The sequence below is a fragment of the Bidens hawaiensis genome, unplaced genomic scaffold, assembly GCF_021521415.1.
Source record: "Bidens hawaiensis isolate Kalapana, Puna unplaced genomic scaffold, B.hawaiensis_p1.1 tig00005935_1, whole genome shotgun sequence".
Lineage (NCBI taxonomy): Eukaryota > Viridiplantae > Streptophyta > Magnoliopsida > Asterales > Asteraceae > Bidens > Bidens hawaiensis.
The window spans coordinates 452,107-480,050 of NW_027491390.1; the positions used below are offsets into that span (position 1 = coordinate 452,107).

The 27,944-nt window shown below is 40.0% G+C and overlaps 2 protein-coding genes across 2 annotated transcripts; one reads left to right on the plus strand and one right to left on the minus strand.

The window, feature by feature from the left end:
• Positions 1-10,622: 10,622 nt before the first annotated feature.
• On the minus strand, positions 10,623-11,902 carry LOC143631045 (uncharacterized). The gene is made up of 2 exons (XM_077099908.1): positions 11,321-11,902; positions 10,623-10,763 (listed from the first exon to the last, which is right to left on the minus strand). The coding sequence occupies exons 1-2, from the start codon at positions 11,900-11,902 to the stop codon at positions 10,623-10,625; spliced, it is 723 nt and encodes a 240-aa protein (XP_076956023.1).
• Positions 11,903-20,696: 8,794 nt separating this feature from the next.
• On the plus strand, positions 20,697-24,053 carry LOC143631046 (uncharacterized). The gene is made up of 10 exons (XM_077099909.1): positions 20,697-20,982; positions 21,069-21,155; positions 21,782-21,928; positions 22,030-22,136; positions 22,489-22,577; positions 22,668-22,771; positions 22,869-22,974; positions 23,058-23,133; positions 23,232-23,346; positions 23,437-24,053. The coding sequence occupies exons 1-10, from the start codon at positions 20,727-20,729 to the stop codon at positions 24,051-24,053; spliced, it is 1,704 nt and encodes a 567-aa protein (XP_076956024.1). The 5' UTR covers positions 20,697-20,726.
• Positions 24,054-27,944: the final 3,891 nt, after the last annotated feature.

Genomic DNA, 27,944 nt, shown 5'->3' on the forward strand with positions numbered 1-27,944 from the left:
AGAAAGAAATGAACGGGTTAATAACTTTTTTTTTGTTTGTGAAGAAACACGGATCTGCTCCCCACTGATGGGACCTAGATCCGATGAGTCCACATGGTAGGATACGGTTAATTACTAATACGATATGAACACAATTCCCAAAGTCCAGTGACGTGAATCCTGCAAAACAGAACATCGTGAGCTCGTTACGGAAAGGATGAGGTGGGGGGTCTTCCCGTAACCACCCTCCGGCGTGAGAATAAGTACAGTTCTGATGAGAAGATAAAGTACTTAAGTAAATTGAGAGATTACAGTGATTGTGAATGCCTACCTCATGATGATTGAGAGGGTATTTATAGCCGAAGGATGTAGGAAGGATGATTGGGCCAGCTGTCCCTTAGGAAGATGCTCTTATAACCGTCTGGACATGAGTCCTTATATTATTGGTTTAATTCATACGTTGCATGTGCATGTATAACAACCTGGGCACGTGTCCTCTTGTGATAGGGTGATAAACAACTTTGGCCATGTGCACGGTTATAACAGCCTGGACAGGTGTCCTTCAATAATTGGCTGATACATCACGTATTACTTGAGAGGGCATCTTGGTAAATCTTCTAGAGTGTTATCATACTCTGACAGCTGTCCCGGAGCATTACCTCGTAGTTATTCATGCGGATGATCTTTCTGTCCTGCGGACAACTTTTGAGGGTGCTAGGATGCTTTCGCATGCCTTATGGGGGTGTTTCTTCCGCCAATGGTTATGCGGATGATTTGTATGCCCCGCGGGTAGGGGTGTCCAAAATACCCGAACCCGAATAAGCAAATGTATCTATCGGGTTATTCGGGTCAACCCGAATAACCCGAATTGTTAATAGGGTCGGGTTTCGGTTTCATTTTTGGGAAAAAAAGTCGGGTTTCGGGTTAACCCGAATAACCCTATTATTGGTGATACTTAACTTTAAATACAATGATTAAAAGGTGAAATAAGCACTATAAAGGCAATAATGTTGTGTTCATGAACTGTTCGGCGGATAGTTCATTTAAGTTGTGTTCATTTAATTAAACGAACGAACATGAAAACATATTTCACTTGTTCATCTATGTTTGTGAATGTTTGTTTATGATCGTTCATTTAAGTTTGTTTACGTTCGTTCATGTTCGTTTGCATATTAATAGAAAAATATTAAATATTATTTGCATTTAGTAATTATATCAACTTAATATGTTTTATATTTGTTTGTTCATGTTTATTTAAATGCGTTCATTTATGTTTGTTAATGTATGTTTGTGTTCCTTAATGTATGTACATGTCATGTATGTTCCTTCATGTTCATTTATCTTTGTTTAATTATGTTCATTTATGTTTGTGAATTCTTCGTTTAGATTTTAAATGAATGATCATGAACCCAAATATTTGTTCGATTAAGTGTTGGGGTTCGTTAAAAGTTAAATGAAAGAATACGGACATGCCTTTGTTCATGTTCGTTCGGTTAGTTTACAGTATATGTGAATCTATAAGATAATTACTTATACAAGAAATTGAAAATTTAGTGGAATGAGAAATTTTGTAACCTACAAGTTACAAACACATAAAACAACTTAAAAATTATAAAGTAACATGGTTAACCCGATTAACCCGACTAACCCGACCCGACAAACCCGAAACCCGAATAACCCGAACCCGACTAACCCGAACCTTAATAGGGTTGGGTTACGGGTTTGATATTTTTTAAGGAAAACCCGACTAACCCGACCCGATTCACCCGAAACCCGATCGGGTTGACCCGATTAACACCCCTACCCAAGGGTGCCTTATGAGGGACTTCCGATTAACCCACGGGTGTCACTTAAGGGTATTTGGGTCTTTCTGGTACCCTACCTTTATAAGTCCTCCCAGTCCAGTGTTTCTTCCGTGTGAAGTACTTTATGCGGGTAAAATTCTGGACTTAATCGTGGATTTGGGGATTTTTGACTTTGCAAGTTGGTGAGAAATATCATTTGTTGTTTGTGGATAATCATGAAAAAGGGCAAGTTGACCACTCGCAGGCGCGTGTGCAGGTGACAGGACGTTTTTGACGGCTGTTACTTGTGACAATCGTCAATTTCAGGTTAGCTCCGTTAACTCCGTCAATTCAAACTTTAGATCACTGAATCTATAACGCACACCTCATTACATTTAAACTAGGGTTTAAATGACGCTTGACACTTACTACATGTGTAGTCTTTCGGGAATTGCACCGAAACGCAAACGATTAGTGAATAAACAAAAAACGTCAAAACAATAATTATGTGATAATTATGTGTTAGACATGTGTGTTACTTGATTATGTTATGTGGAATGCTAAACAAGAAACAAGAACCCAATTAATTAAGCTAGAGATGTAACATTTGGAAGTTTAGGGACTAAAGTGTAACATGTTATTATTATTAATATTATAAAACCCTAACCTCTCCTCCCTCTCCCTCTTCCCAAAACCGACGGCCAACCCCCCCCCCCCTCTCCTCACAATCGGTTCACACACACACACACATACCTCTTGGATTTTGATCTTGTCTTTCACAATTGAAGCATCCTATATCCGTTTCTAGCCATCTCCTACCTTCCTATTGCTTGTATTGGTGCTTTTGAAGGTATAAATTACAAACCCTAGGTCTGATTTTTCCTATGTATGGTGTTCATATGATTGTTGTTGATTTGATGGTGTATTGATGATGATTTGATAACTAGTTTTGATATTATTGCATGTTAATTATTGTGTCTTTGAGTTTGAGATCAAATAAAACCCTAACTATGTATGTATGGTGTAATTGATATGCATGGATAGTAGTTATGGTGTCTAGAATGTTATATGAATGATTTGTGGTCCATAGATAGTTAAATTGTTGAGTTTGGATGCAAACAGTTTCTGGACAGATTGTGTTGTTGATGTTTGATTGACTGTAACGGGGTGTAAAAGTGAAAATTGATTGAGATAATTGATACTACAGTAAACTAGGTTGAGTCTAGTTTCTAAAGAATATAAATTTGCAATTTTTGGACGTGTAAAAGTTAACTTTTATGATTTTACAAAAACGTTGTGCAAAGCTGAGTTGTTAGACCTGCTGTTAGGTTGTTTTGTAAATGTTATATCTCATGAACTACGAGACAAATTGGGTTGGTTCCACTTCTGAAAGTTGACTTGTTGAGTTAGGAACCTAACCCAAGTGGTCTTGCATTTATTGGATTTTTCGTTTAACGGGAATTTCAAATAACATTCTGTTGCGCATGAAGACTGTTATGAGTTTGCTGTAATGATTTGATTATTGTGAGAAACCTATGTGGAATAAAAATATAATAAAATATGTTCTGGAAACCTAGGACATATATGCTTTTGTGATGATTTTTGGTAAATTAATTGTGATGCTATGATCGGTGGGATAGACTAGTTTTTCAAGTAGAAATTCTGTCGTTAAGAAACTAGTTGCTGAATTTTGTGAAAGTTGCATGAAACAACGTGATTGCTAATTTATTATCGTGTTTTGACCAAATTGCCCTTGAGGGGAATGATTGCTAATTAATTGTCGTGTTTTGACCAAAATGCCCTTGCGGGGAATAATTGCTAATTGATTGTCATGATTTGACCAAATTGCCCTCGTGGGGAATAATTGCTAGTTAATTGTTATGTGTTGACCAAATTGCCCTAACGGGGAGTAATTGCTAGTGATGTGCATTATGAATACATGACACGTAAATAATTGCTCACACATGTAACGTATCACAAATACACTTGTTAAAGTCACACACGATTCACAAACGAAACACGAAACATGTTGTGTGCATAGGTATTATGTGCCGGGTCTAGAGACTCGATAATATTCCGACACTTAGAAAAATCTCTTTGTTGTTTTATAACGCTAGAGAAAGTTTTTCTGTGACGCGCATCTTGGTGAATTATTTTGGGAATACTTCGCAAACAGTGAGTTCACTTACCCCTTTTAAACTGTTTTCAAACGCTTTTCACTTGGAGAGGTAACATACTCCGAAAAAACGCATTTAAGATTTTGTTAGTATAAATTATATATCACTTGTAAAGACTAAGTGGCAAACGTGTTAACTAAAGTCCTTCATTCACATCGAACCGTTTAATATTGGATAATAGCGAGTCATTGTTGAGTAGTACTACTGGGTTTGACAAACCCCACCCAACGCTAAACTCGACTGGAGGTCGAGTGGGTGTAATCTTGGCTAAACACATACCATGGTCGGGATAGACCAGGTGGCAAGGCAAATGATAAACAGTCAGCTTCGGTGTCGAACACTTAGTAATACTTGTTTTATAGGCTAGCTACCTATAGATATATAATTGACATAACACTATCTGGTAACGCTTAACGCAAAACGCTTAACGCAAAACGCTGAACGCAAAACGCTGAACGCAAACGCTAACGCTTTATTTTATTTGAACTCGTGAACTCACCAACCCTGTGTTGACACTTTTAGTATGTTATTCTCAGGTAGCCGAGGCGGGCGCGCGGTTTAGGATCATGCATTGCTTGAAACACTTTTAATTATGCAAACTTATTTTAAACTGTTATCATTGGGTTTTTAAGTCATCCTGCGTGACGCAAGATTGGTTTCTATGGTTTTACGCTTCCGCACTTATTTTCATTTAAACGTTTTTATGGTTTGATTATAACTAATGATTCCGATCCTGTTAGTTCACACCATATGACGGTAAAACTCCGTTAGTGGATTTTGAGGGTGTGACAGATTGGTATCAGAGCCATTGGTTATAGCGAACTAGAAGCTGCATGCATACTAGACTATAACCGCGACGACCCATTAGTTATAATGATACGCACTGCATATGTTTGTGTAGTCTTTGTAATCTTATCTCTTTACCTCTTTCACTCATACGCGCGCATACACGGCTTACCTGTAGGGATGTCGATGCCACCCTCATCATCATCTGATCAGATGACTCATGCTCATGGGAAGGAGCCGTAGCTACCTACCTCATCGCCACCCCGAGTAGTCCCGGAACTCGAAGCTCCCGCACCGAAGAGGTATCGCTTATCCGGAGGCATGTACGAAAACGAAGTTAGCTGGGATTGGTACCCTAATATGATCAGACGTATGATCTATCGTGAACAAGTTCCCCCATTACCACCCCTGAACCATCCTGCTTACCCCAACACCCTACCACCTATAACCGAACCTGTAGAGCGAGTTCTCGCAGCTGTTGTTTCATGCTTGGAGCGTGACGTGGGTTACATGCGCTATACGAGAGCGAACGTTTCCGGACTGTTAAAAGACGGAACCGAGACTAAGGAGGAAATTGCCCGCATGGCAGCGACCATGAAGGAAATGCAGGAGGCTAGTGATCAACAGATGAAGATTATGAGAAAGATGCAAGCCGAAATAATAGACTTGCAAAAGCAACTCCAAGTAGCAAGGACCCGAACCGAGATAGCTCTAGAGCGTTGCGATGTCTTACAAATGCAGATTGCTCAGAACGCAGCCGAACCTGAGGCAGAGCCTGAAGAGGAACCTGAAGAAGATCCAGAAGAGGAACCTGAGGAGGATCCCGAGGAGGAACCCGAAGAAGAACCGGAGGAAGAACCGGCTGAGGAGGAGGCACACTCAGAGGTGTCCTCAGATGATGACATCTAGTGATGATAACACCTAGATGGAAGAAACGCTGGACACGGACGTGGTAACATCAACCTGACTGCAGCAGAAATCCAAACTCTGCTGAATGACCACGCGGCGGCCGCACTAGTCGCACATGTACAGAACCAAGCTGGAGGTCCAATTGGAACGTGTACCTTCAAGAATTACCTTGACTGCAAGCCCAGTACGTTTAAGGGCACCGAGGGAGCTATAGACTTTCTGCGTTGGGCCGAGAAGGCCGTTTGAGATGTGTAATTATCCCCCTGCCAGTAGAGTCAAATTTGCTGCTGGAACACTTGAAGATTCTGCCCTCACTTGGTGGAATTCAAACATGCAGATCCTTGGATTGGAACTGGCTAACGCTATGAACTGGGAGGAGTTCAAAAACATGATGCGAGAAGAGTGCTGTCCAAGAGAGGAGATTGCAAAGTTGGAGTCAGAATTTTGGTCATTGAAGATGGTGGGTTCGGAAATCGAAGCCTACACTACCCGTTCTCACGAGTTGGCTGTGATGTGTCCACGGATGGTAGACCCGCCGAGTAAGAGGATTGAAATGTATATTGATGGGTTAGCACCGCAAATTCAGGGCATGGTGACGTCTTCCAGACCAGCCACGATACAACAAACGATCCGGTTAGCTCACAAGCTGACGGATCAAGCAGTGACCCAAGGTGCGTTACCACCTAGGGGTTCAACCACTAAAGCACGTGACAACCCGAACACTGGCAACAGCAGTAACAACAACCTGAGCAGCGGAAAGAGAAAGTTTGACAATACCAGATCCTCATCCTTGAACCCCCCTCAGCAACACCAATACCGCAAGCCCGAATACAACCTCCTCCTCAATTTTACACTTCTTCCTCGCTCTTTTCAGCGGGTGAAGGAAGTGACTTTTTATTTGGATCTTCTGCTCATGTGGCTGGGGGAGGTTCGTCGCAAGGTGGTCCACAACAGTATACTTTCTCTCATGTTCGCCTCGGTCCCACAAGTTCTCAATACTTTGGGAGCGTGCAATTGGGAGGGGATTATGACTTATTCGTCCCGTCTTGGGACATTGTCAATGGGTCTCGAGTTTCAAATCCCAAGACCTGTATGAATTTTGTTGAGCATTGCATGCCGCCGGCCGAAAAAGCATACCAATTAACTCGCTCCCGCCAAGATCTTCATTCTGACTTGGCTGTTTCCTTGACTAACAGTCTAGCCTGTAGTCAGGAAATCTTGCGGGAGTGGCAAACAATGGGCGGGAAGCTTGGTGCAGCTTCCGAGGCCTTAAAGGATGCTAAGAAGGAGGTTGAGGAACACCGTAAAGCAGCGAGTGCAGCTAGGTGGAAACAAGCTGATGCCGAAGCTGCACTCCAAAAAGAAAAGGAGCGAAATGTTGATGCTGCTAAGCGATGGAAAGAGGCCTGCGAAAGGTCCAATGCCACCCTTGAAGCTTCCTGAGCTGAAACTCAAAGGAAAAATGACGAATTGGTGAAGGCACAGGATGAAGTGTCTCAACAAAACGCCCGGATCCAAGAGCTCGAGGAAGCTTTAAGACTGCAAGGGGAACAGTCTGAGATGAAAGACAAGACAATTGTCGAAATGCAGTCCGCATACGACTCCATGAGTTGATAATATCATTGTGAAATATCTTCTCTTTAAATTTTGAACTTGTGCAAGTTGAATGGATACTACTGGTGACGTGGCGGAGAGAGGATTTTAGGTGGTGGCAGACAGGACGTGTTAAACGCTTGTTTGACAGCCTGTAAGCACTTTTTCGAATCTCCCGCCTGACGTGTTAGTCATCCCGTGGTCCGCATTTTCTCTTTCTTCTGTCAGTCAGATGGTCGCATTAATTGCAATGAGTATAAATAAGTCTTGATGTCTTCAATCCATTCTTATCGCTTACATATTTTCTCTTTCGATTTTATCAGAGAACTCTTGCCTTCTTATATCTATCTTAGATACTTGATTTCAATGGCTGCCCAGAAGAAAAATCCCCCTTCTATTACCGAAGTCGGATGCGACATCAAGGAGAAGGATTTCAGGATATTAAAAACGTATACGGCTTTCCATCGGATTGGGAAGCCGAACGTCCAGCAAAAGGAGCTATTGCGACTGCGCAGCCACCAAAGAAGATGGCGGTATATCTGGACCATTTTACCACGGGTAACTTTCGGTTACCCGTGACGAAATTTGTTAGGTCCGTTTTGAAAAAATACGGGCTTCATTTATCCCAAATTCACCCATTTGGGATGCTGCGGATTCGGAATTTCGAATTCTGTTTCCAATCCCATAGTTACGAGCCATCAGTTAATATGTTTGTCATTTTCTACAAGATGACATATCGTGACAGGTGGTACGGTTTCGCTACTACCGGAAAGGGTCCCATTGGTTTTGAATGGATCCGGAGTATCCATTGATGGAAATCCAAGTTCTTTTGGATTCGGGAAGATGTCATCCCGTTTACGATGAATCGACGGAAACCGGAAGATCCACTTCCCAAGATTTCCATTATTGAGCATGAAGGTCATAAATGGTACGACACTTTGATCAAGACACCGACACCCATGCGTCCCATCCACAAGATGGTGTATGCCAAGATGAGTCGATTGTGGCCATTCCCCGCCTTGGAACCTTATTATGAGAATACTGACGGAAGTAAGTTTTCGCCTATAATGTTCCGGGTTCTCAGTTTACTCTTTTTAACATTCTTCGATTCCAGGTGAAGGTTCGGTCCTTTCCACTTTTATGGACAAGACGGGGGGCATGATGGTACGCCGCCCTATTGCACAGCACGACGCGCCATATTTGGAACGTTCGCGGATTAACTTCCTTTTCTCCACTATCGTCACTCCGGAGCCTATTGTCTCCGAGGCAATGTACGCGCAAGGTGAGGAGGTTGTCAAAAAGTGTGAAGGTATTTCCCAACCTCGACCTATAACTGCCGCTACTTCAAGCGGAGTGATAGTACTACTTTCGTCTAGCGAAGAGTCATCACTCTGCGGAGGAGGGTTATCGAGTGATGCTACTAACCCTTCGCATTCGTCTGTAGGTTTGACCCGCAAGCAAGATTCGAAAGCCACCACCGATCCGTCAATAGGTGAGGAATGTGGTCCTCAATCCGTTGAGGGCGAACCTCAGGTTACAGAAGCGGGTGCTTCAAAAGCTGTTGGGAAACGGAAAGCCCAAGCTTCCGATGCCGCGCCCAAGAAGAAGAAAAAGAAGAAGAATAAGATTGAAGTCCCGGACTTGGGAGCTCGTCTTCGGGAGCTTTCTGCCCAAGATGTTTCTAAAGGTAAAAATTGACCCCTCATGAGTATTCTTCAATTTGTCACTCTTTGGTGATTTAAAGGGTTTTATTTTTGGGAATGTTTCAGGTTTAAAGGATTCGACTGCTACCAAACTCCCAACTCCACCAACCTCACCAATAAACACTGCTCAAGAGCCGATCGATTTATCGGACTCTTCTCCTATTAAGGACAAAGAGGTTGGTGAAGCTGATCAGTTCCACACATCTCCACTCCGTCATGAGCATATCTTCCGAGATCAGGGTGGGGTCAGTGTGTTTAAACACGGGGGGGGGGGGGGCTTCCTCCTCTCTAGTGGATGAGGATACTGCCCCGCATCATCCTCGTTGGTCATTACGGCGGAACTCGGTGCTGAGCAATGCGGACGTTTGCCGGGGAATACCTCCATGAAAGTCTTCCTCCTGCAGAGAAGGAACGACAACGTCGTCGCATACGCCAAGAGCTTTTCGAATCCAATTCTTATCATGTGGCGAACGCTGTGTCTACCAACTAGGAACTTCGCCGGGATTGGTTAGCTATGAATGATGAGTTGGAGGAAACCGATCGGAACTTGCTTGGTGCGAAGAAAGAGGCTCTCAAGGCGCTAACTGACGCCCAAGATAGTCATCGAGCCTTAAAGGAAGCTAAAATTTCTTTTCAGAAACAGCTGGATGATCAAGCTGAACTGATGAAGACCCTTCAAGCTGACTCGGCAGCGAAAGACAAGCGCTTGTCCGACCTCAATGCTAAGAATCGAGACCAAGCCTTGGAGTGTGCTGGTCATAAGATGGATCTTATCCGAGCTCAGGCGGATAAGAAATGGCTTCTATCGACGGCGATCCCCAAGGTATCAAGTTTCTTTTTTGTTGACACAATCAATTCAGATGTGTATGTGCTTACACATGTTTGTTTGACTTAGCAGGTTATTACTGACATTCGGAATAGTGACGACCTTGGGAATTGCGTCGCGGTGCTCCTTCGTGCCTCCGAGCAAGCTGGCCGCCAAATGGGCTTTGAGGAAGGATATGAGTTTGGTTCAGCGTTCCGGTTTCCGGAGGAATATGTGTTGGCCGGTAAGGACACTACCTCCATCCTTGTTAAGAAAACCAAGGAGTTTGATACCTTGAAGTTTTCCCTTTCCGACCACATATCGGAGCTTGCGGACAAGGAAGATGCCATAGATCAATTGAAAGAACTGTTGGATCTTGATGAGGAGGAAGACGAGGAATCTGACACTACTGCCGAAGATGAGGATGCCGCTCCGTAAAACATGTCTTTGTTGTAACCTTTTCTTTTACTTGTAATCTCTTTTGACTATGAATAAGAAGTCTTTGCGTTCTTTCCGGTGCACTTTGTCTTATGTACTATAATATAAGTGTCTGTCCGGAACTTCGTTTTTGTTAATAAAAGATTACAACTTATCAAAATATCATGGAGTTAACTGGGCATTCTCATACATTAGGCATAAGCCTTCTTACAATAAAAGAAATTGCATCACTTGCTAGTCTATGCGGGCACGCAGTCCAAAGTAAAAGAGTAAATAAAACTGCTACATATAGCATTTCTTTAACTGTGCTGCATTCCAAGTTCGAGGGATTTCAGTCCCATCCAACTTCTCTAACTTGTAGGCACCTTTGGATAATACTTGTTTGATTTTATAAGGTCCCTCCCAAGTTGGGGCTAACTTGCCCGGAGGCTCCTGACCGGAAGCCTCATTATTGTGGAAGACAAAGTCTCCCGCATCGAATTCGCATGTCTGGACCCGCGAGTTGTAATATTTCTGAAGCTGTCGCTTGTAATTGTGCTCGCGGATCAATGCTAATTCTCTTCTTTCTTCCAGTAAATCGAGATTCATCCTGAGTTCGTGATCATTATATTTAATCAGTAGAACCCTTGCGGATGGAATCCCGATCTCTGCGGGGATCATGGCTTCAGTGCCATAGGTTAGGCTAAGGGGTGTCTCCAAATTACTGGAGTTCTTTTGGCTGCGGAAGACCCAGAGTACATGAGGCAATTCATCCACCCAACCCGTTCGTTTTGTCCCTAGCCTTGCCTTGATCCCTTCCTTGATAGTTCGGTTGGTCCTTTCGACCTGACCATTTGCTTGTGGATGAGCTACAGATATGAAGGTTTGAATGACTTGAAGTTCTTTCAACCATTCCTGTAGTCCGCTATCAGTAAATTGGGTCCCATTGTCACTTACCAATTCTTGTGGGAGACCAAACCGGCAAATGATGAACTCCCAAAGGAATTTTTTCACGGTTGAAGCCGTGATTGATGCAACCGGCTTGGCTTCCACCCACTTGGTGAAATAATCAATGGCCACTATCAGGAACTTGACTCGTCCCGGGGCTTCTGGGAAAGGTCCCATGATATCAATAGCCCATTTTTGGAACGGCCAGGCAGATGTTACTGGAATCAGCTCGTTCTTCGGACGCAGGGTGTTGGGGGCATGGCGCTGGCATGAATCACACTTTCTGATTTCTTGCACAGCATCTAAATGCATGCCGGGCCAATAATACCCTTCGTTCATAAGTTTTGCAACTGTCATTCTTGGTCCCGCGTGCAGTCCGCAAATGCCTTCGTGAATTTCTCTAATTAAGTAATTTGCGTCTTCTGCGTCTACACAACGTAATAATGGACCAAGAAATGATCTCCGGTATAAGATACCGTCAGTCAACTGGTAATTCAGAGCTTTGTGCTTAATCTTCCAAGCCTCAGCCTTTCTTGTTGGAAGTGCTCCGGAAGATAAGTAAGCTATAATGGGTGACATCCAAGACTCAACACCAGTTTGAATTACCAAGACTTGATTTTGTGGGACGGATGGATGTTCTAGAACTTCTACACGAATATCTTTGGCGAAATGCTCAAAATTCGTTGAAGCTAGCTTGCTAAGAGCGTCCGCCGATTTATTCTCGCTCCTCTTAATGTGGACAATATTGAAGGAGGAAAATTCGCGAATTAAGACCTTTGCTTGTGACAAATAAGAAGCCATGACATCGTTTTGGCTTCGTATGTTCCATTAATTTGTCCTGCAATTAGCATGTGATCCACCCGAGCTTCCAAATGCTTTACCCCAAGCTTTTTCGCTATCCGCAGTCCTGCCAGGAAGGCTTCGTATTCCGCCTCATTGTTGGTACTTTTGAAGTCCAACTTGATGGCGTACGTAAATTCATGCCCCTCAGGGTTGACTAGCATTCAACCTGCACCTGACCCTTCGCTGCTGGAAGCTCCGTCCATGAACAATGACCAGACTTTCCCTTGTTCCAGAGGTGCTTGGGGTTGTTGTTCGATTAAACATTCTTGTTCTTTGTAATGCGGGACTTCCGTGACGAAGTCCGCAAGTACCTGCCCTTTGATCGCTGGTCTAGGCTTATACTCGATCGAGTGTTCACCTAATTCAATAGCCCACTTTGCCAGTCGTCCGGACAACTCGGGTTTACTAAGCACATTCTTGAGTTTGTACCCGGTTAATACATTGATGGGGTGGCCCTGGAAATATCTGCGGAGCCGTCTGGCGGCATAAACCAATGCCAAAACCAACTTTTCTAACATTGAATATCTTGTTTCCGGGTCCGATAGCGTTCTACTGACGTAATAAATTGGTGTTTGAACATTTTCCTATCCGTCAATAGGACAGCCCCCACGGCAATGCCGGATGCCGACAGATATAGTGTTAATGGTTCGCCCGCATGAGGAGCAGCTAACGTGGGCAATTCCATTAAACACTTCTTGACTTCTTGGAATGCTTGTTCGGCATTCGGAGTCCATCTGAACTGTGCCTTTTTGAGGCAATTTCTAAATGTTGAGATGAATGGGTAAGATTTAGCAGCGTGGTTTACTAGAAATCTGTTTAATGCTACTAATCTGCCGTTAAGTGTTTGAACTTGCTTGAGGGATTCGGGAGATGCATGAGGGCTATTGCTTGAACCTTGTCCGGGTTAGCTTTAAAGCCCGTGCCTGTAACAATTACCCCGAGGAACTTTCCTTCCTCCATCCCGAAGGAGCACTTTGCCGAGTTAAGTTTCATGTTGATGCTTCTCAATGTTTCAAAAGTTTCCTCTATATCCCTCAACATTTGATCCTCTTCAACGCTCTTGATTACCAAATCATCTATGTAGACTTCGAGATTCCGGCTTATTTGACCTTTGAAAGCCTGACCCATCAGTCGTTGGTATGTGGCACCCGCATTCTTTAACCCGAAATGCATCATTCTGTAACAGAATGTTCCTTGGTCAGTGCGGAATGTTGTCTTGTCTTCATCACCAGCTGCCATATGGATTTGCTGGTACCCTTTGTAAGTGTCGAGGAAGCACTTGAATTTGAATGGGGCCACAGCGTCTACCTTCAAATCGATCTCCGGAAGTGGGTAACAATCTTTCGGACATGCTTTGTTTAGATCTTTATAATCTATACACATTCTCCATGTTCCGTTGCTTTTTGGGACAATCACTGGGTTGGCTACCCATGTTTGGTATTTGATTTCTCGTATAATCCCAGCATGCAGAAGATCTTGTACTTGCTCATTCATGGCCTTCGTTTGTTCCGGGCCCATCTTTCTTTTCTTTTGCACAATTGGAGTAATTAAAGGATTCACCTTTAACTTGTGTTCTGAAATGCTCCGCGGGACACCGATCATGTCTGCGGGCTGCCATGCAAAAATGTTAATGTTCTTGATCAATAGTTGCTTTAAAAAGGTTCGGACGATCTCAGAAATGGACGGGCCAATTATCACGGTTTGGTCCAGAAACTTTTTATTGAGGACCCATTTCTCTGGTTCAGTCCTCTGAGCCTGTCTTGGGATCTTGCTTGGTCTTGAGCTTTCAGTTGTAAAACAATGTCGGTTCACATAAATTATTGCCACGGCGGTGCGAGTAGAAACTCCTACTACATCATGGGCTGTGGACGGATGGGCATTGAAGTCTCCAATCGCCTCTCGTCCCAGAATAATGTCATGCTTCGAAGTTGCTGGAAGGACCAAAAATTCGACTTCTTCAGTTCGCGAGTGAACTTCGTCGCTGAGTGTTACCGGGAATGATATCACCCCACGTGGGTGCATTATCTCTCCCCCGAAACCAGAAACGGGAGCATGAATTGGTCTAAGTCTTTCTTTGTCTTCTTCGTCCAACTGCTCGAAGCATTGTTCATACATGATATTGGACGTGCTACCGGTAGCAAAGAACACATACTGTGACCGGTAATGACCAAATTCGGCAGTAATTATCAATGGGTTTTTATTACACAGACCACCTTTGACCCGAGGAAAAATTACTGGCTCGCTTTTCCATTCTTCCTCCAAATAATTCCTTCGTTTCCCTTTACCCGAATGTCCTCCTTGAATCATGTGGACATTCAAATCTTTGACTTGTCTTTTAGCTGGACCTTGGTTATCCCTTGCGGGAGGCTTGCTAGTTCCTGCTCGTGCGCCTTTAACCAGATGTTCAAGTTTACCATTCTTAACAGCTGCTTCAATTTCATTTCTGAGGGCCACACACTCATTCGTGTTGTGTCCAACATCATTATGATATGAGCAGTGTTTCTTGTTATCAAGAAATGACTTTCTTGGTATAGGTTGAGGCTTCCGGAAAGTCAAATTCTCAGTGGTGAGAATTTCTGAGGGAGTTTTTGATAGCTGGGTCCAACTGTTGGAAGGACGAGCTGAGAAATTACGTTTACCCTTGTTGTCGATCAAAGATCTTGCATCAAAAGGTTTAGATGTTTCCGCACTTGGCTGAAGCCTTGACCATATTGGTCCTTTAGCTTGCCTGTTTGGTCTCGGAGTTTGAAACTCGACCCTCGGTGATTGCTTTTGACTATTCGAACTCAGAGTTTTCTCAGTTCTTGCGTACAGCTTTGATGCCTTCATGATTTCATCCCATGATTCGGGCATTCCGTCTCTCCCTGTAAGTGTTCGGATCAAGTCATCACAATGGACGTTCTTACAGAATGCTCCTCTCAACATATCTTCGCTTACCCCTCCGATATTGAGGCTCTCGTTTGTGAAGCGAGTAATGAAGTCTTCAATAGACTCATTATTTCGCCTTGTAATATCCAGTATTTCTGAAGGGTCGCGGGTATGTTTCTTTTGTTGACTGAAATGCTGGGAAAATTTTGCAATGAAATCATTCCAACTTTTAATTTGTCCAGCAGGCAACTTTTCAAACCATTCTCGGGCGGCTCCCGTGAATGTGAGTGCAAACATGTGGCATCAGTATGGAAGAGTCCAACCACTGACTCCTCCGACTGCCACAAATCTCAGCAGATGATCGCTGGGGTCTGTCATTCCATTGTATGTTCCAAAAGATGTCGGAATCTTCGCGTTTATCGGAAATGAAGCTTGTACGATACTCGGAATAAATTTTGACTTTTCTGCAAAAGATTCCGGACGGTATGGTTTCGAAAAATCATGCTCAACATTGCTGTGATACTCCGCATGGCGGACAACTGGTCGCGGGTAGCTAGTTCCCCCGTATGAAGGGAGACGACTATCCCCGCTGTAAAAACTACCTTCCGGACAATAGTAGAGTCGTACCCGTCCAGTTCGTCCTCATAAGATGGTACTCGCATGTCTATGCGGGGGCGAGGACGTAACTTCCGAGTCTCACTCATGTTCCGTTCTGGTGGCTGACTATACTGAATGTGGCTTCCCCTTATGGGAGGAGAGATAGATCTCCTGGGAGGCTCATCATACGTCAGGGTCCGGCCATGGAAACGCTCATTCCGGACCCGACGTTCATATTCTGCTTTCAAACTTTCTTGTTGGACACGAAGCCACTCGTCCGGAAACAAAGTTTCTTCGGTCCTTAGACTATGACGGTGAGCTCTTCTTGGGTTAGAGTCATCGGAATCTTCTTCCAAACCTAACTCCGACTGAGTTCGGTGGACTTCTCTTGTAATTCGTTCTAGATTCCTTAGATTAGAACCTCCTAGGGCTGTGACATGCCCCAAGTCAGTAACTGGTGTAACAACATTTCCGGTGTCCGTTGGAGTGACACCTACTTGTTGGGCAAACAACCCCCGAGCCGTTGAACCACCCAAGGTAAAACCTCCAGGGTTCATGACATCGGTTCGTGTAACAGGAGTCGAAATTCGAGCAAACACAGATGTTTCTCATTCACGTGTTTCAAGATTGAGATCACGTGGAGGTTGTGTTTGATTCTCCGTCGACCCTTTAGGTAACTGAGTCATATCGTAAAGAGAACGGAAAAACTTTTTGATGTTCTACAAAAGCACGGACGGCGCCAATGAAGAAACACGGATCTGCTCCCCACTGATGGGTCCTAGATCCGATGAGTCCACAGGGTAGGATACGGTTAATTACTAATACGATATGAACACAATTCCCAAAATCCAGTGACGTGAATCCTGCAAAACAGAACACCGTGAGCTCGTTACGGGAAGGATGAGGTGGGGGGTCTTCTCGTAACCACCATCCGGCGTGAGAATAAGTACAGTTCTGATGAGAAGATAAAGTACTTAAGTAAATTGAGAGATTACAGTGATTGTGAATACCTACCTCATGATGATTGAGAGGGTATTTATAGCCGAAGGATGTAGGAAGGATGATTGGGCCAGCTGTCCCTTAGGAAGATGCTCTTATAACCGTCTGGACATGAGTCCTTATATTATTGGTTTAATTCATACGTTGCATGTGCATGTATAACAACCTGGGCACGTGTCCTCTTGTGATAGGGTGATAAACAACTTTGGCCATGTGCACGGTTATAACAGCCTGGACAGGTGTCCTTCAATAATTGGCTGATACATCACGTATTACTTGAGAGGGCATCTTGGTAAATCTTCTAGAGTGTTATCATACTCTGACAGCTGTCCCGGAGCGTTACCTCGTAGTTATTCATGCGAATGATCTTTCTGTCCCGCGGACAACTTTTGAGGGTGCTAGGATGCTTCTGCATGCCTTATGGGGGTGTTTCTTCCGCCCATGGTTATGCGGATGATTTGTATGCCCCGCGGGTGCCTTATGAGGGACTTCTGATTAACCCGCGTGTGTCACTTAAGGGTATTTGGGTCTTTTTGGTACCCTACCTCTATAGTTTGTGACCATTTTTAAAACATTTTTTACATGTTTAAATAGGGTATTATTAGGAATATTTGTTTTATAAAACTCATAAACATCACACGTGCACAACCGCTACTCCACCCCTTGCACGATCAAACACCGCTATAGTAGTCTCCCTTTGCTCCGGCCACCACCGCCCTCACCCAAACCATGTCATAATTTTTTATATATGTGATTAATCTTATCCAACCAGAACTGCCAAACCAGCTATAATTTTTTATTTCCGATCATATAAAATTGAAGCATCTAAAAGCAATATAATCATAAAAAAAAATTCTAGATCCCCATTGATTATTCAGACAAGCTAGCAAGAATACCCACAAGATGTTGCCTTAATTGTACATTCATTAATGATAGAATTAGCCGGAAAAACAACACCTTTATAACCAATCACAGATAAGCTATAGTACATATACATGATTTTAATCTTCTTGTAATGTAATAGTAAACGATATATATATATATATATATATATATAGAGAGAGAGAGAGAGAGAGAGAGAGAGAGAGATAAAAGAGTTCAAATAAGAATAAGGAGTTTCCTAAGAATGGTAAGAACCAATAAATTTTTGACATTTGGCATTACAAATTATGGTGAAAGAACAATTCTAGGAAACTATGTCGGTTAGACTGATGAAAGAGTAATTCTAAAAAACTATGTCGGTTATTGGTAATTTTAAATCTCAACCATTGATTAACATGATCCAATGACTATAATTTATTCTTAGTTTTCCTAAGAAACTACTTATTTTTATGATAACCCTCCCATATATATATATATATATATGCTACATTATTAGAAAAGCATGCATGTACGCTTACACGTACATGTTGAGATGTAGGTACTGAAACAAAGACAATGAGTTGCACAGTAATAATATTACATGACCAATCCATGCATGCGTGAGCTAAACTAATTCTTAGCTACGCCCTACATTTCGGGTCGTAATCCTTACACTTCCTTTCACCAGGATTATATCTTCCTCCACAATTGCCACTACTGCAGGCGGGGTTGTTTCTCTGCAGAGATCTATAACTGAGGCGTCGTGGTGTCGGCGGTGGTGACAGTGAACCTTGATACCTTGGAGGAAGAGGTGATTTCGGTGGAGGTACTCCTCTCCAGTTTGGAGGTCCGCCTGTTTGAAAGATAGCATGATGCATATTTCATATTCATAAATAAACGAAACAAATATTGTAAGTATGAATATGAATATATATATATATATATATAAACTCACCTAATAATGAGATGATTATAAAGAAGGAAACCAAGATGAGAATAACCACACAGTACCTCTCCTTCTCCATCTTACTATCATTCAACTCCAACTGCATGCCTAAATGAAGGCTGCAAGTTATACATATATATAATTTATTAATTGTTGTTTTATTATAAAGTCTACGTTCAACTTTCAACACATCCTGTAGTCTTTGCATAATATTAATATTGCTAGTGACACACCGTTACGAGTCTTGGAGTTTATATCAAGTATTGGACACGGGAAAAGACCAGGTCAAATATGTGCAACCTCAAGTTGCATGTCATTGGCTTAAGCAAAAATTGGCACTTAATTAACAAGACGGGGAGTTTAAGTATTTTTTTTATAGTTGTAAAATATATTAGTTATAAAATTTATTAGTAATATTTTTATTATAGTAAAAAAATGTATTTGATTAATAATACTTAATTCTTTACCGGTTTTCATCTATCTATAATAATATACACGAAGCTTGGTTTTAGAACAATATGATTTAAAAGTATAAAGGGTTGGGTATATAAAATGCTCTCTTCATGTTAATAAAGATGATCGACTATTCGAATTTCGATGCCATGAATACTTTTATGAAAAACGGACCAAAAGAGATGCCTTCCATCATTAAGGATCTCCAATCTCGCTCTATATCAGTGCTTCCAAGAAATTTGTTGAATCAAACAAAACACGAATAAAGTGGTAAAATAAAAGAGATATGCAATGATCGGATTTTTGTGTGTGTGTGTGATGGTTTAACTAGTAGGCTAAATAAAAGAAAAAAAGTTACTAAAATAAATGAAGCGTGTGTGCATGTGACTGGTAAAAAACGGACTATATCTCCTATTGCACCTGCCCATGTTAAGTAACTAAAAGTGACTGTCACGTAGGCATGTGACATCTCACTAACTTTTCATAAAAAATGTGTAACGGTTAAACTAACGCAATTGTTATTATTACTATTATTATTAGTATTAAAAAATGAGTTGTTGGATTTGATTAGTTGAATTAAACCATCGCCCCACATCCTGTGCCCTTGAGCCCGCTTACAAAGTCGTGCAAAAGGGCTCCCTACCCTTGGCGTCCTTCCTTTGTTTTGTCGAGTTAAATCTGGTGAGCTGACTTAGGGCCTCACCCTACTGCTTAAAGGAACTCATGTCCTTGTCGCCCAACACATCAATAGTGTTTTAACACTCCTGCCTAGTAATGTGACCCCATTACACTTAGGTCTAAAATCTAAATTATCTATATAGAGTAAAAGTGATGGTTGATGTCACAAACTTTTAGATAAATTATTTGGTAGGTTAACAAATATGGTTTGTTGGTTGATGTATTATTTGTTAAAACACTAATGTGAGTCGTCATAGGCTCAATTCCGTTTTCATGCATGATTCTGTCATTTTGTTACTTCACTTAGTATTAAGTGTATATTTATTTCCTTTTTACTTTTTACTTAGTATTAAATGTGTATTTGGTTTGTTATTAGGTATGCCCCATTTTTGTAATTTCTATATTTATTTTAAAGAAATAAATATACTTATATGAACAAATTTTTATAATTATAATAGTTTTAATTATAATTTGTTAACGTTTTATGTCTATGGCTCGGGTTTTATCGACAGAATAAATGTCTTTTACTTTAATTTTTTATATGTTAATCAATCGAACCCACATTTGTGCACTACTACAAAGCGACTAGTACATAAACAAATACGACCCACCCGACGCGTCATCCAACCTGCTTTACGCCAGGTAAAACACTAGTTTGATATAAACCCATTTCATCCAAAAAAAAAAAAAATAAAAAAGAGTAAACTGCAGTTTTCATCCATTTGGTTTGTCTAAATATGCGATTTTAGTCAAATAGTTTCAAATTTGCAGTTTTCGTCCTTTTGGTTTCATTTCAGTTGCAATTAACCCGACCCACTAACCCTATTAAGTCTGATCGTTAAACTCATCAATGTGCACCTCAGGTGAGAGGCAGTTTTGTCCTTTTTCTCTCTAAATAATTTCTAGCCTCTCACGTGAGAGAGCTTGAGAATTAAGGCTGAGGTTTATTTGGGAAGAAAATGGACAAAACTGCCCATCACTTGAGGTGCACGTTGATGGGTTTAACGATTAGAATTAACAGGGTTAGTGATATCGGGTTTAATTGCAAGTGAAATAAAACCACATAAATGAAAATCGCAAATTTGAAACTATTAGACTAAAACCACATATTTAGACAGATATATGGACGAAAACTGAATTTACTAAAAAAAAATAAAACTTTATGCTTGTTATTCCCACACCAAAAACAAGATAAGGGGTTTTAAGAAAATGAATAAAGTGATCAAATCCAAGATTCTAAACCCTTTTTCTACTTCTTCCATCTAAAGCCATTGAAGCTTCAAAAACCACCAAATTCATCTTCAATATTCACACCATTACAGTACAACAATAACAACAACAACAATAATAATAATAATAATAATAATAATAATAATAATAATGTGTTCATCTTCTTCCACACCCACCTTCTTCTCTCTTCACACCCTTAAATCCCAATACCCATTTCCAATTTCAACCCATAATCTCAATCTCAAACCCACAAACCCTAAACCCCCAAAGTTTACACCTTTATCTGCTTCAATTGCTCAAGATAACCAAGAATTGAGTTGGGTTTCTTCCGATCGACGAGATATTGATGATTACAATGGTTGGGCGATTCTTCAACAATCTGGTCTACCCAGAAAGAAATCTGGAGGTATAATATTATTGTTGCATATTGCAGTAATTTGATGTTAATATGTACGTTTTTAATTGAAATGCTGTACCTTTTTGGTGAATTAGGGGCTCCTGTGTTTCTTTTGTTTGGTATTGGGACTTCGGTGGTGGCGTTACTTGCGGTGTTTGCGCGGTATAGGTTATCGAAAAAGGGTAAATCTTTTTCATTTTATATGTATTTTATATTTTTATCTGTTGGGATTGGAGGATTGTGATTTATAGGGCTGTAAACGAAACAAACCAAACTGAACCGAACAAGGCCTTGTTTATGTTTGTCTATTAAGCTTTTATCGGACAAGCTAACGGTTCACGAACACCTAACCGTACGAAGTTGTTTGTGTTCGTCTTTTAAGGAAATGAACTTGTTTGTGAACAGTTCACGAACACAAATGAACACAACCAATGTGTTATTTGATTTGGTTAACCGAGAATGGTCAATGTGAAGGTGTCGGCGGTTTGGTTTGGCTACCAAGTTTGTATTTTTTTTGTTTTTTATTTAATAATTTTGCTTAGATCTATACGATAAGATTAGAGAAGTCATTAAAAATAGTAAAAATCCTTAATGAACAAACATAAACAAACAAACAGTAATGAACATAAGCGGACGTTCACGAACACAATTGAACGAACATGGCCTTTGTTTCTGTTTGCTCATTTAGTTAATTTCTTGTTCAAGTTAGTTCATTTATTAAACGGACGAACATAAACCGAACAGTTTGCAAAAAGTTTTCAGAAGAAGGGCATATCTTTTTCAGAATCTTATTTTAATTCGATTTCAGGTTTTGTTTTTCAAATTAGCAGTCGGGCTCATGTCTCTGTTGATAACAAATCATTGGGTTCGGAAGAAGGATTGAAGGCGAATGAAGGTATGAATGAGCCGCTGACGGAGAATGTTGATGAAGAAGTTGGCGAAACTGCAAAAGAAGGTATTTTCAGCTCCATCAATTTTTGTTTATTATTCAGAAAGTTTTATTGTTGGGGATTTTATGTTTTAACTATTTTTATTATTTATATATTTATGATGTAGTAACCAATCATGGTAAGCGGGAAGAAGGGAAGCCTGGAAGAGTTGTGGTTCTGGTTTCTGCAGATGCTACTCAGCAGGAGGCTCTATCGTGGTTGAAGAATTTGAAGGTATCGTGTTGCAAGTCGTATTAATGCTTTAGGTTTATGATAAGATTACTTCTGTTAGTTTTATGACACGGATAGTTGTTATTTTCTTCTTTTCAAATTGAACTAGGTTTAAAAAGATTTTTTTTTTATCGAAATTATAGTTTTCTTTAGTCGTTAGCTACATACAACACCGATAAATTATTCGGTAGTCTTGATTTTTATTAGTGATCTTGAACTTTTTTACTATAATATCGTTACACGGGCATGCTCAATCTCCCCAAGCTATTAACTAATTGTACATTTGGAGTCATGTTTTAGATTCGGTTAATCGGTTCTAAGCATTACTTAAGTAACATGTCATTAAGGTATACAGATTATTGAAGATGAAGTCAAGGCAGATGAATTATGTACCAGGAGAGAATATGCAAGATGGTTGGTTCTAGTTAACTCTAGACTTGAAAGGTAGCAACTTGTGCATGCATTCTGCTTAATTATTATTATTTTATAAGATAGATTGCATATGTATTTCACTAAGAATTTCCCGGGATTCAGGAATCCAAGGAACAGGATACTTCCATCTGTCGCACTTGCTGGATCTACTGTTAACGCGTTTGATGACATCGGCGCTGAAGATTCCAACTTTGAGTACATTCAAGGTAAGATTAATAATTTTAATAATTCGATGTTTTGTCGTTTTAGAATATTAATATATATTTTTTTAATCTTGTGCTGAATAATATATATCCACATCAGCCCTGGCTGAGGCTGGCGTTGTTTTGAGCAAGATTTCTGGTGCAAACTCAACTTCTGATCAGGATAATTCAAAGAGTTCCCGAGGTGTAAATTTTTTTCCCGACAGGTATATGTTTTAACACATTACATATCAAATATGCAATATTTTAGGTGTTATTTTTCACATTAAGCTTAACTTCTGGTTTCTAGATTAATTTCACGTGAAGATCTTATTGGCTGGAGAGCCAAGTTAGAGTATCAAGTTGTGCCGGGACTTAATGAAGAGGTAGAATAGACATTTAAAAATATCATTCGAATTTTTCTTGATATATTATCATTTGACTCATGAGAGATAAAACATATACTGACATTTTTACAGTCCAGATATTAAGGAACAAAATCGGCTTTCTGGATGCACGGGAGCTGAAATCAGACGTCTTGCCGGTTCTTTTTATCGACACGCTGACTAACCACAAAAGCATAATAACAAAAGTTTTCGGTTATATTCCTTTCCATCTCTTTCTTCTTTACACACCTCACACACCCATGGGCAATTTAGTAATTTAACATACTGTGCTATACATATCAGGTCAGATCAAGCGGTTCCAGCCCGGGAAACCGTGCACTAAGGCCCAAGCTGCAGTGGCGCTGACAAGCGGAAGAATAACCGAGTCGATCCGCAATGAGTTCTCAAAACTCGAAGCCGAGAATTCTTCGCGCGAGCTTGCTAAGAAAGAGAGAAAGTCTGCAATTCTTGAAAGAGGTGAGATACAACGGTTTTGGGAGAAAAAAATAGCAGACGCAAGGAGTCGGTTTTTGGAGGATGAATTGGAATATTTGGAAGCATTAAAAGATTTGGAAAATTTTAAGATTAATCAAGATAATATTGTTGGTAATTATTTAAAGGAGGTTGCAGCTTTAGACTGTCAAAAGCAGTTACTTAGTAGCTTGAAGGAGGAAGTAGATGAAATGAACACGAGACTCACGTATGAACGGACTGGTTATGTGGATGAGCAACAAAAAGTTCGTAGGACTGTTAGTGAGTTACAAGTCAAATATGAAAAAATTCTTGATTCAAAGTCGATACTTGAGGCTGAGTTGGAAGCGCTTCGTATACTCAGGTACATAATGCAACTTTCTGACACGCAATTGTTTTTCATTCGTGTAGAAGCAAGTAAACGTAAAAGTATTGCTTATTTTGCCTAAGCCTGGCAAAATGGGCTGGGTCGGGTAACAGTAAAAATACGTTCGAGTCAAATTGGGTGGGTTTAAAAAGTAACAATTGGGTCAAATTGGGTTCTAACGACAATAAATGGGTCGTGTCATAGGTTTAAACGAGCAGAGTCCAAGTACATGTAGGCTCAAGCTAGGCTTGTTTAACTTATGAGAGCTTGAGCCTGGCTCGTTTTGAGCTCTATTTTTATAGCTTTAGATCGGTCTGTGAGTAGTTTTTCAAGCTCAAGCACGGCAAGTTTATAATCTATTAAATAATTTATGTAAATATGTATTTATTATATTTAAATATGATTATTATGTATAGTCATAGTTCTATATATATATATTTATTTATTTAATATATCAAATAAAAAATTATATAATAAGATGCTTGTTTAGGCTTGCGAGCTAGCTCAAGCTCGATAAGTGAAGCGCGGGTTTGTTTATTAAACAAGTTTGTTTTCAGGCTCGAGCCGTTTAAGCTCAGCTTGATTCGAGCCTTTAGCGTGACGATCTTGAGTAGCTCAAGAGTGGCTTGGCTCATTTACACCTCTAGTGTCAAACACGTAAAAAAAGCTTAAGGGTCAAGAGTCTCACAAAGTGTAATTCTAAAAAATAGTAAAATAATAAAGTGTTTGTATTTAGAAATAATGTTTTTGGGTCAACCTAGCCCGTACAAAATTACCCATATGATGAACCAACCCATTTTGCAAATCGTGGATAGAAGACGAAGCAAGAAAGGGTCAAGCTCGGACCAAGGTTCTTGAAGAAGCAGGCCGAAGGTGGAAATGGGGTAGCAGTTCTTGAGCGGTTTGTGTGTGAAGGAAAATTGTTCAATTCATTAGCGATTAATACATAAATAAAGAGGTTCAAGATGGCGCGTGTTTTGGGAAATTGTTTTGTAAGCAACACCACAAGAGCGTTTCTGGTGGTGGTGATTAAGCGGATATTGGTGGTGCAATGGCCGGGTTTCAACATTGTTTCTATTTAATTGTTGTGGTATTATGTTTGTTTGATTTAATGCAAGGGTATAGACAAGACAAGTTAGCCATGAATCGGTTAATCGGGCCAACTTGTAAGGCAAGCAAGCTAGTTTCTATGAGCTAACTTATGTAATTTGCATTTCTAAATTATAAACAGTTATGTAAGGATACAAGTATTTTTGAGCATTCATATTCGAGAACTAAAAACATTTTTTTTTAAAGTTGCTACTGTAAGAAAATCTTATCATACTTACAAAAACTTGTTTTATTATTTTTTCTTGTTTATAAAACAAAATATAGAGGTTTGAAAGTGAGCCTCTAAATATAGAGGTATACTTAATTTTTCTATAAATTATTCTCTATTATAGAGAATCAAACGTAGTGGTGTTTTAGTCGTTTTCTCTAATTAATGTTATATAAAACATATGAATAAAAAGGCTCATATGTGAATGCTATTATTTATTATCTTATGATAGTTCACATGCAAGCTTATTTTAGAATTAGTTGAAATTGAAAGTAATTATACAAAATTGTGGTTGGTTGTAAATATGAAATAAAAATAAGTTTATACGAACCGGTTTGGGGTCCGAAACCAATAGTGAAACCAGTTTTAATCTGATCAGATCCGCTAGTCTGAAATCAATATGAGAATATATCCGTTGAAACCAGTTAAAAAGCCGAACCGAGACTGGTTTTGACTTTCTTTGACTCCTTTTGAAATGGTTTTAATTTTAATTTACAGGAACACTTTCTATTTTACATATATTCTTTTGTAGGAAAAGATTAATAAAAGAGTTAATGGTCATTTTCGTCCCTGTGGTTTGTCACTTTCGCCACTTCAGTCCAAAATTTGTATTTTTGTCAATTTAGTCCTCATAGTTTTAAATATTAGCCAATTACATCCTATCCGTCTAACGGCATCCAGCTATGCCGTTAGTTTAAGGGTATTTTTGTCTTTCTCCTTTTTATTTTGAGTTATTGGTCATTTTCGTCCCTGTGGTTTGATACTTTTGCCAATTCAGTCCAAAGTTTGAAATTTTGTCAATTTAAGTCAGTTTTTTTCTATAACCCTAGAGAGCATTATCCAAGCCCAAAACAAGTCTGCATTTATTCTGTCGACAGCAGTATTCATACCCCCTCCTCTCGTATTTAGTTTCTAGACGGTTCCTAAACTCTCCCCCATGGTGGAATTCAATGGTAAAGTGGTCAAAGCAATTCCGTGAAACCGAATTGTACGGAAAAAACTAAAAATCGTTTCTTTGATTAATGCATAATATTTAGGGTTTAGAGATTAACATATCATAACGAAAATCTGGGTCGTAATCAACTATTATACATTAATCAACAAAACAATTTTTAGTTTTTTGTGTATAATTCGATTTCATGGAATTACCTTGACCACTTTACCATTGAATTCCACCATGGAGAAGATTTTAGGAAATGTCTAGAAACTAAATATAAGGGGGGGTATGATTACTGTTGTCAACAGAGTAAATGCATACCAGTATTTGAGGTTGCTCGATGGTTTTGGGCTTGAATTTTGCTCTTTAGGGTTATAAACAAAAAACATAAAAAATAAAAAAAACTGAATTAAACTGAACATTAAATTGACAAATTTTCAAACTTTGGACTGAATTGGCAAAGATATCAAACCACAGGGACTAAAATGACCATTAACTCAAAATTAAAAGGAGAAAGACAAAAATACCCTTAAACTAACGGCATAGCTGGATGCCGTTAGACGGATGGGGCGTAATTGGCTAAAATTTAAAACTATGAGGACTAAATTGACAAAATTAAAAATTTTGGACTGAAGTGGCGAAAGCAGCAAACCACAGGGATGAAAATGGCCATTAACTCTTAATAAAATAAAGCAAAATGCTTTAAAAACCATTTCCCGCCATTAATAATAATAAAAAAACTGCATCTTTTCAAGTCTTCTAATAACATAAACCCTAATTTGGTAGTTTGAAATCAAGCTCAAAATTCATGCTTTCATCTTCCAGACGATCAATCTGTGAATTCAAATTCATCAGGCAAAAAGGTAATCTTGAATACCCATCACCACTATCTGTGTTTAAATTTCTTGAATTGTTCAGTTGCTATATGTATATAATAATAAAGCAACATCATAAACTGTATGTGCAAAGACAAACTTCTACTCCGGTTCGCGGGTTCAACCCGACTCGACCCGACCCAACCTGAAATTTTAACCTGAATCCGAAAGTCGTGTCTGACACGTCAACCCAAACAAAATCCGTTTGATCCGAAAGTTTTTTTTTTTTCATGTATTAATACTTTAATTTACATTTTCAAAGAAAAAAAATAAAAATTTTATAAAACAATGACATTTTAATTATAAACTTTGTGTCAGTTTCTTTTCTGGTTTTAAGCGTGTTCCCGAATCTCATTTAACGAGGGGAGGTGAAGGAAAGGGAATTACGACAGGAAAGAAAGCTAGGGGAAGGAAAATGTGTGATTTTATTTCGTGTTCCACAATTTAATGAAAAGAAAGGAAATTAAACATTTTAAGTATTCTCGAGTTAAGAGGAAAGAAAAGAAAGATACAATTTTCCTGTTATACCCTTTAAGTAAACTATAATAGAGAGTTGGACATGAGGGTCATTTAGGAATTGACAGGAAGTTATTAGGACCGTGTGGAACCGTGGATTTCTTGTTAGGACCGTGTCATGTCTTCGGGTCTAAGATATTCACACCTCTAGATGAAATATGGTGCGGGACAGGAACATAAGGCCATGTGTAGTGGAGGAGCTACAATTGGGGGCGAATTGTGACACGTGGCGCCCAGTCAGCAAGGGGTGAGAATTTGTTTTTAGGGTGTAATGGTGTAGGGGCTACAAATTGGGCCCACATTATCTTTTTTTATTATTTTCTTTTT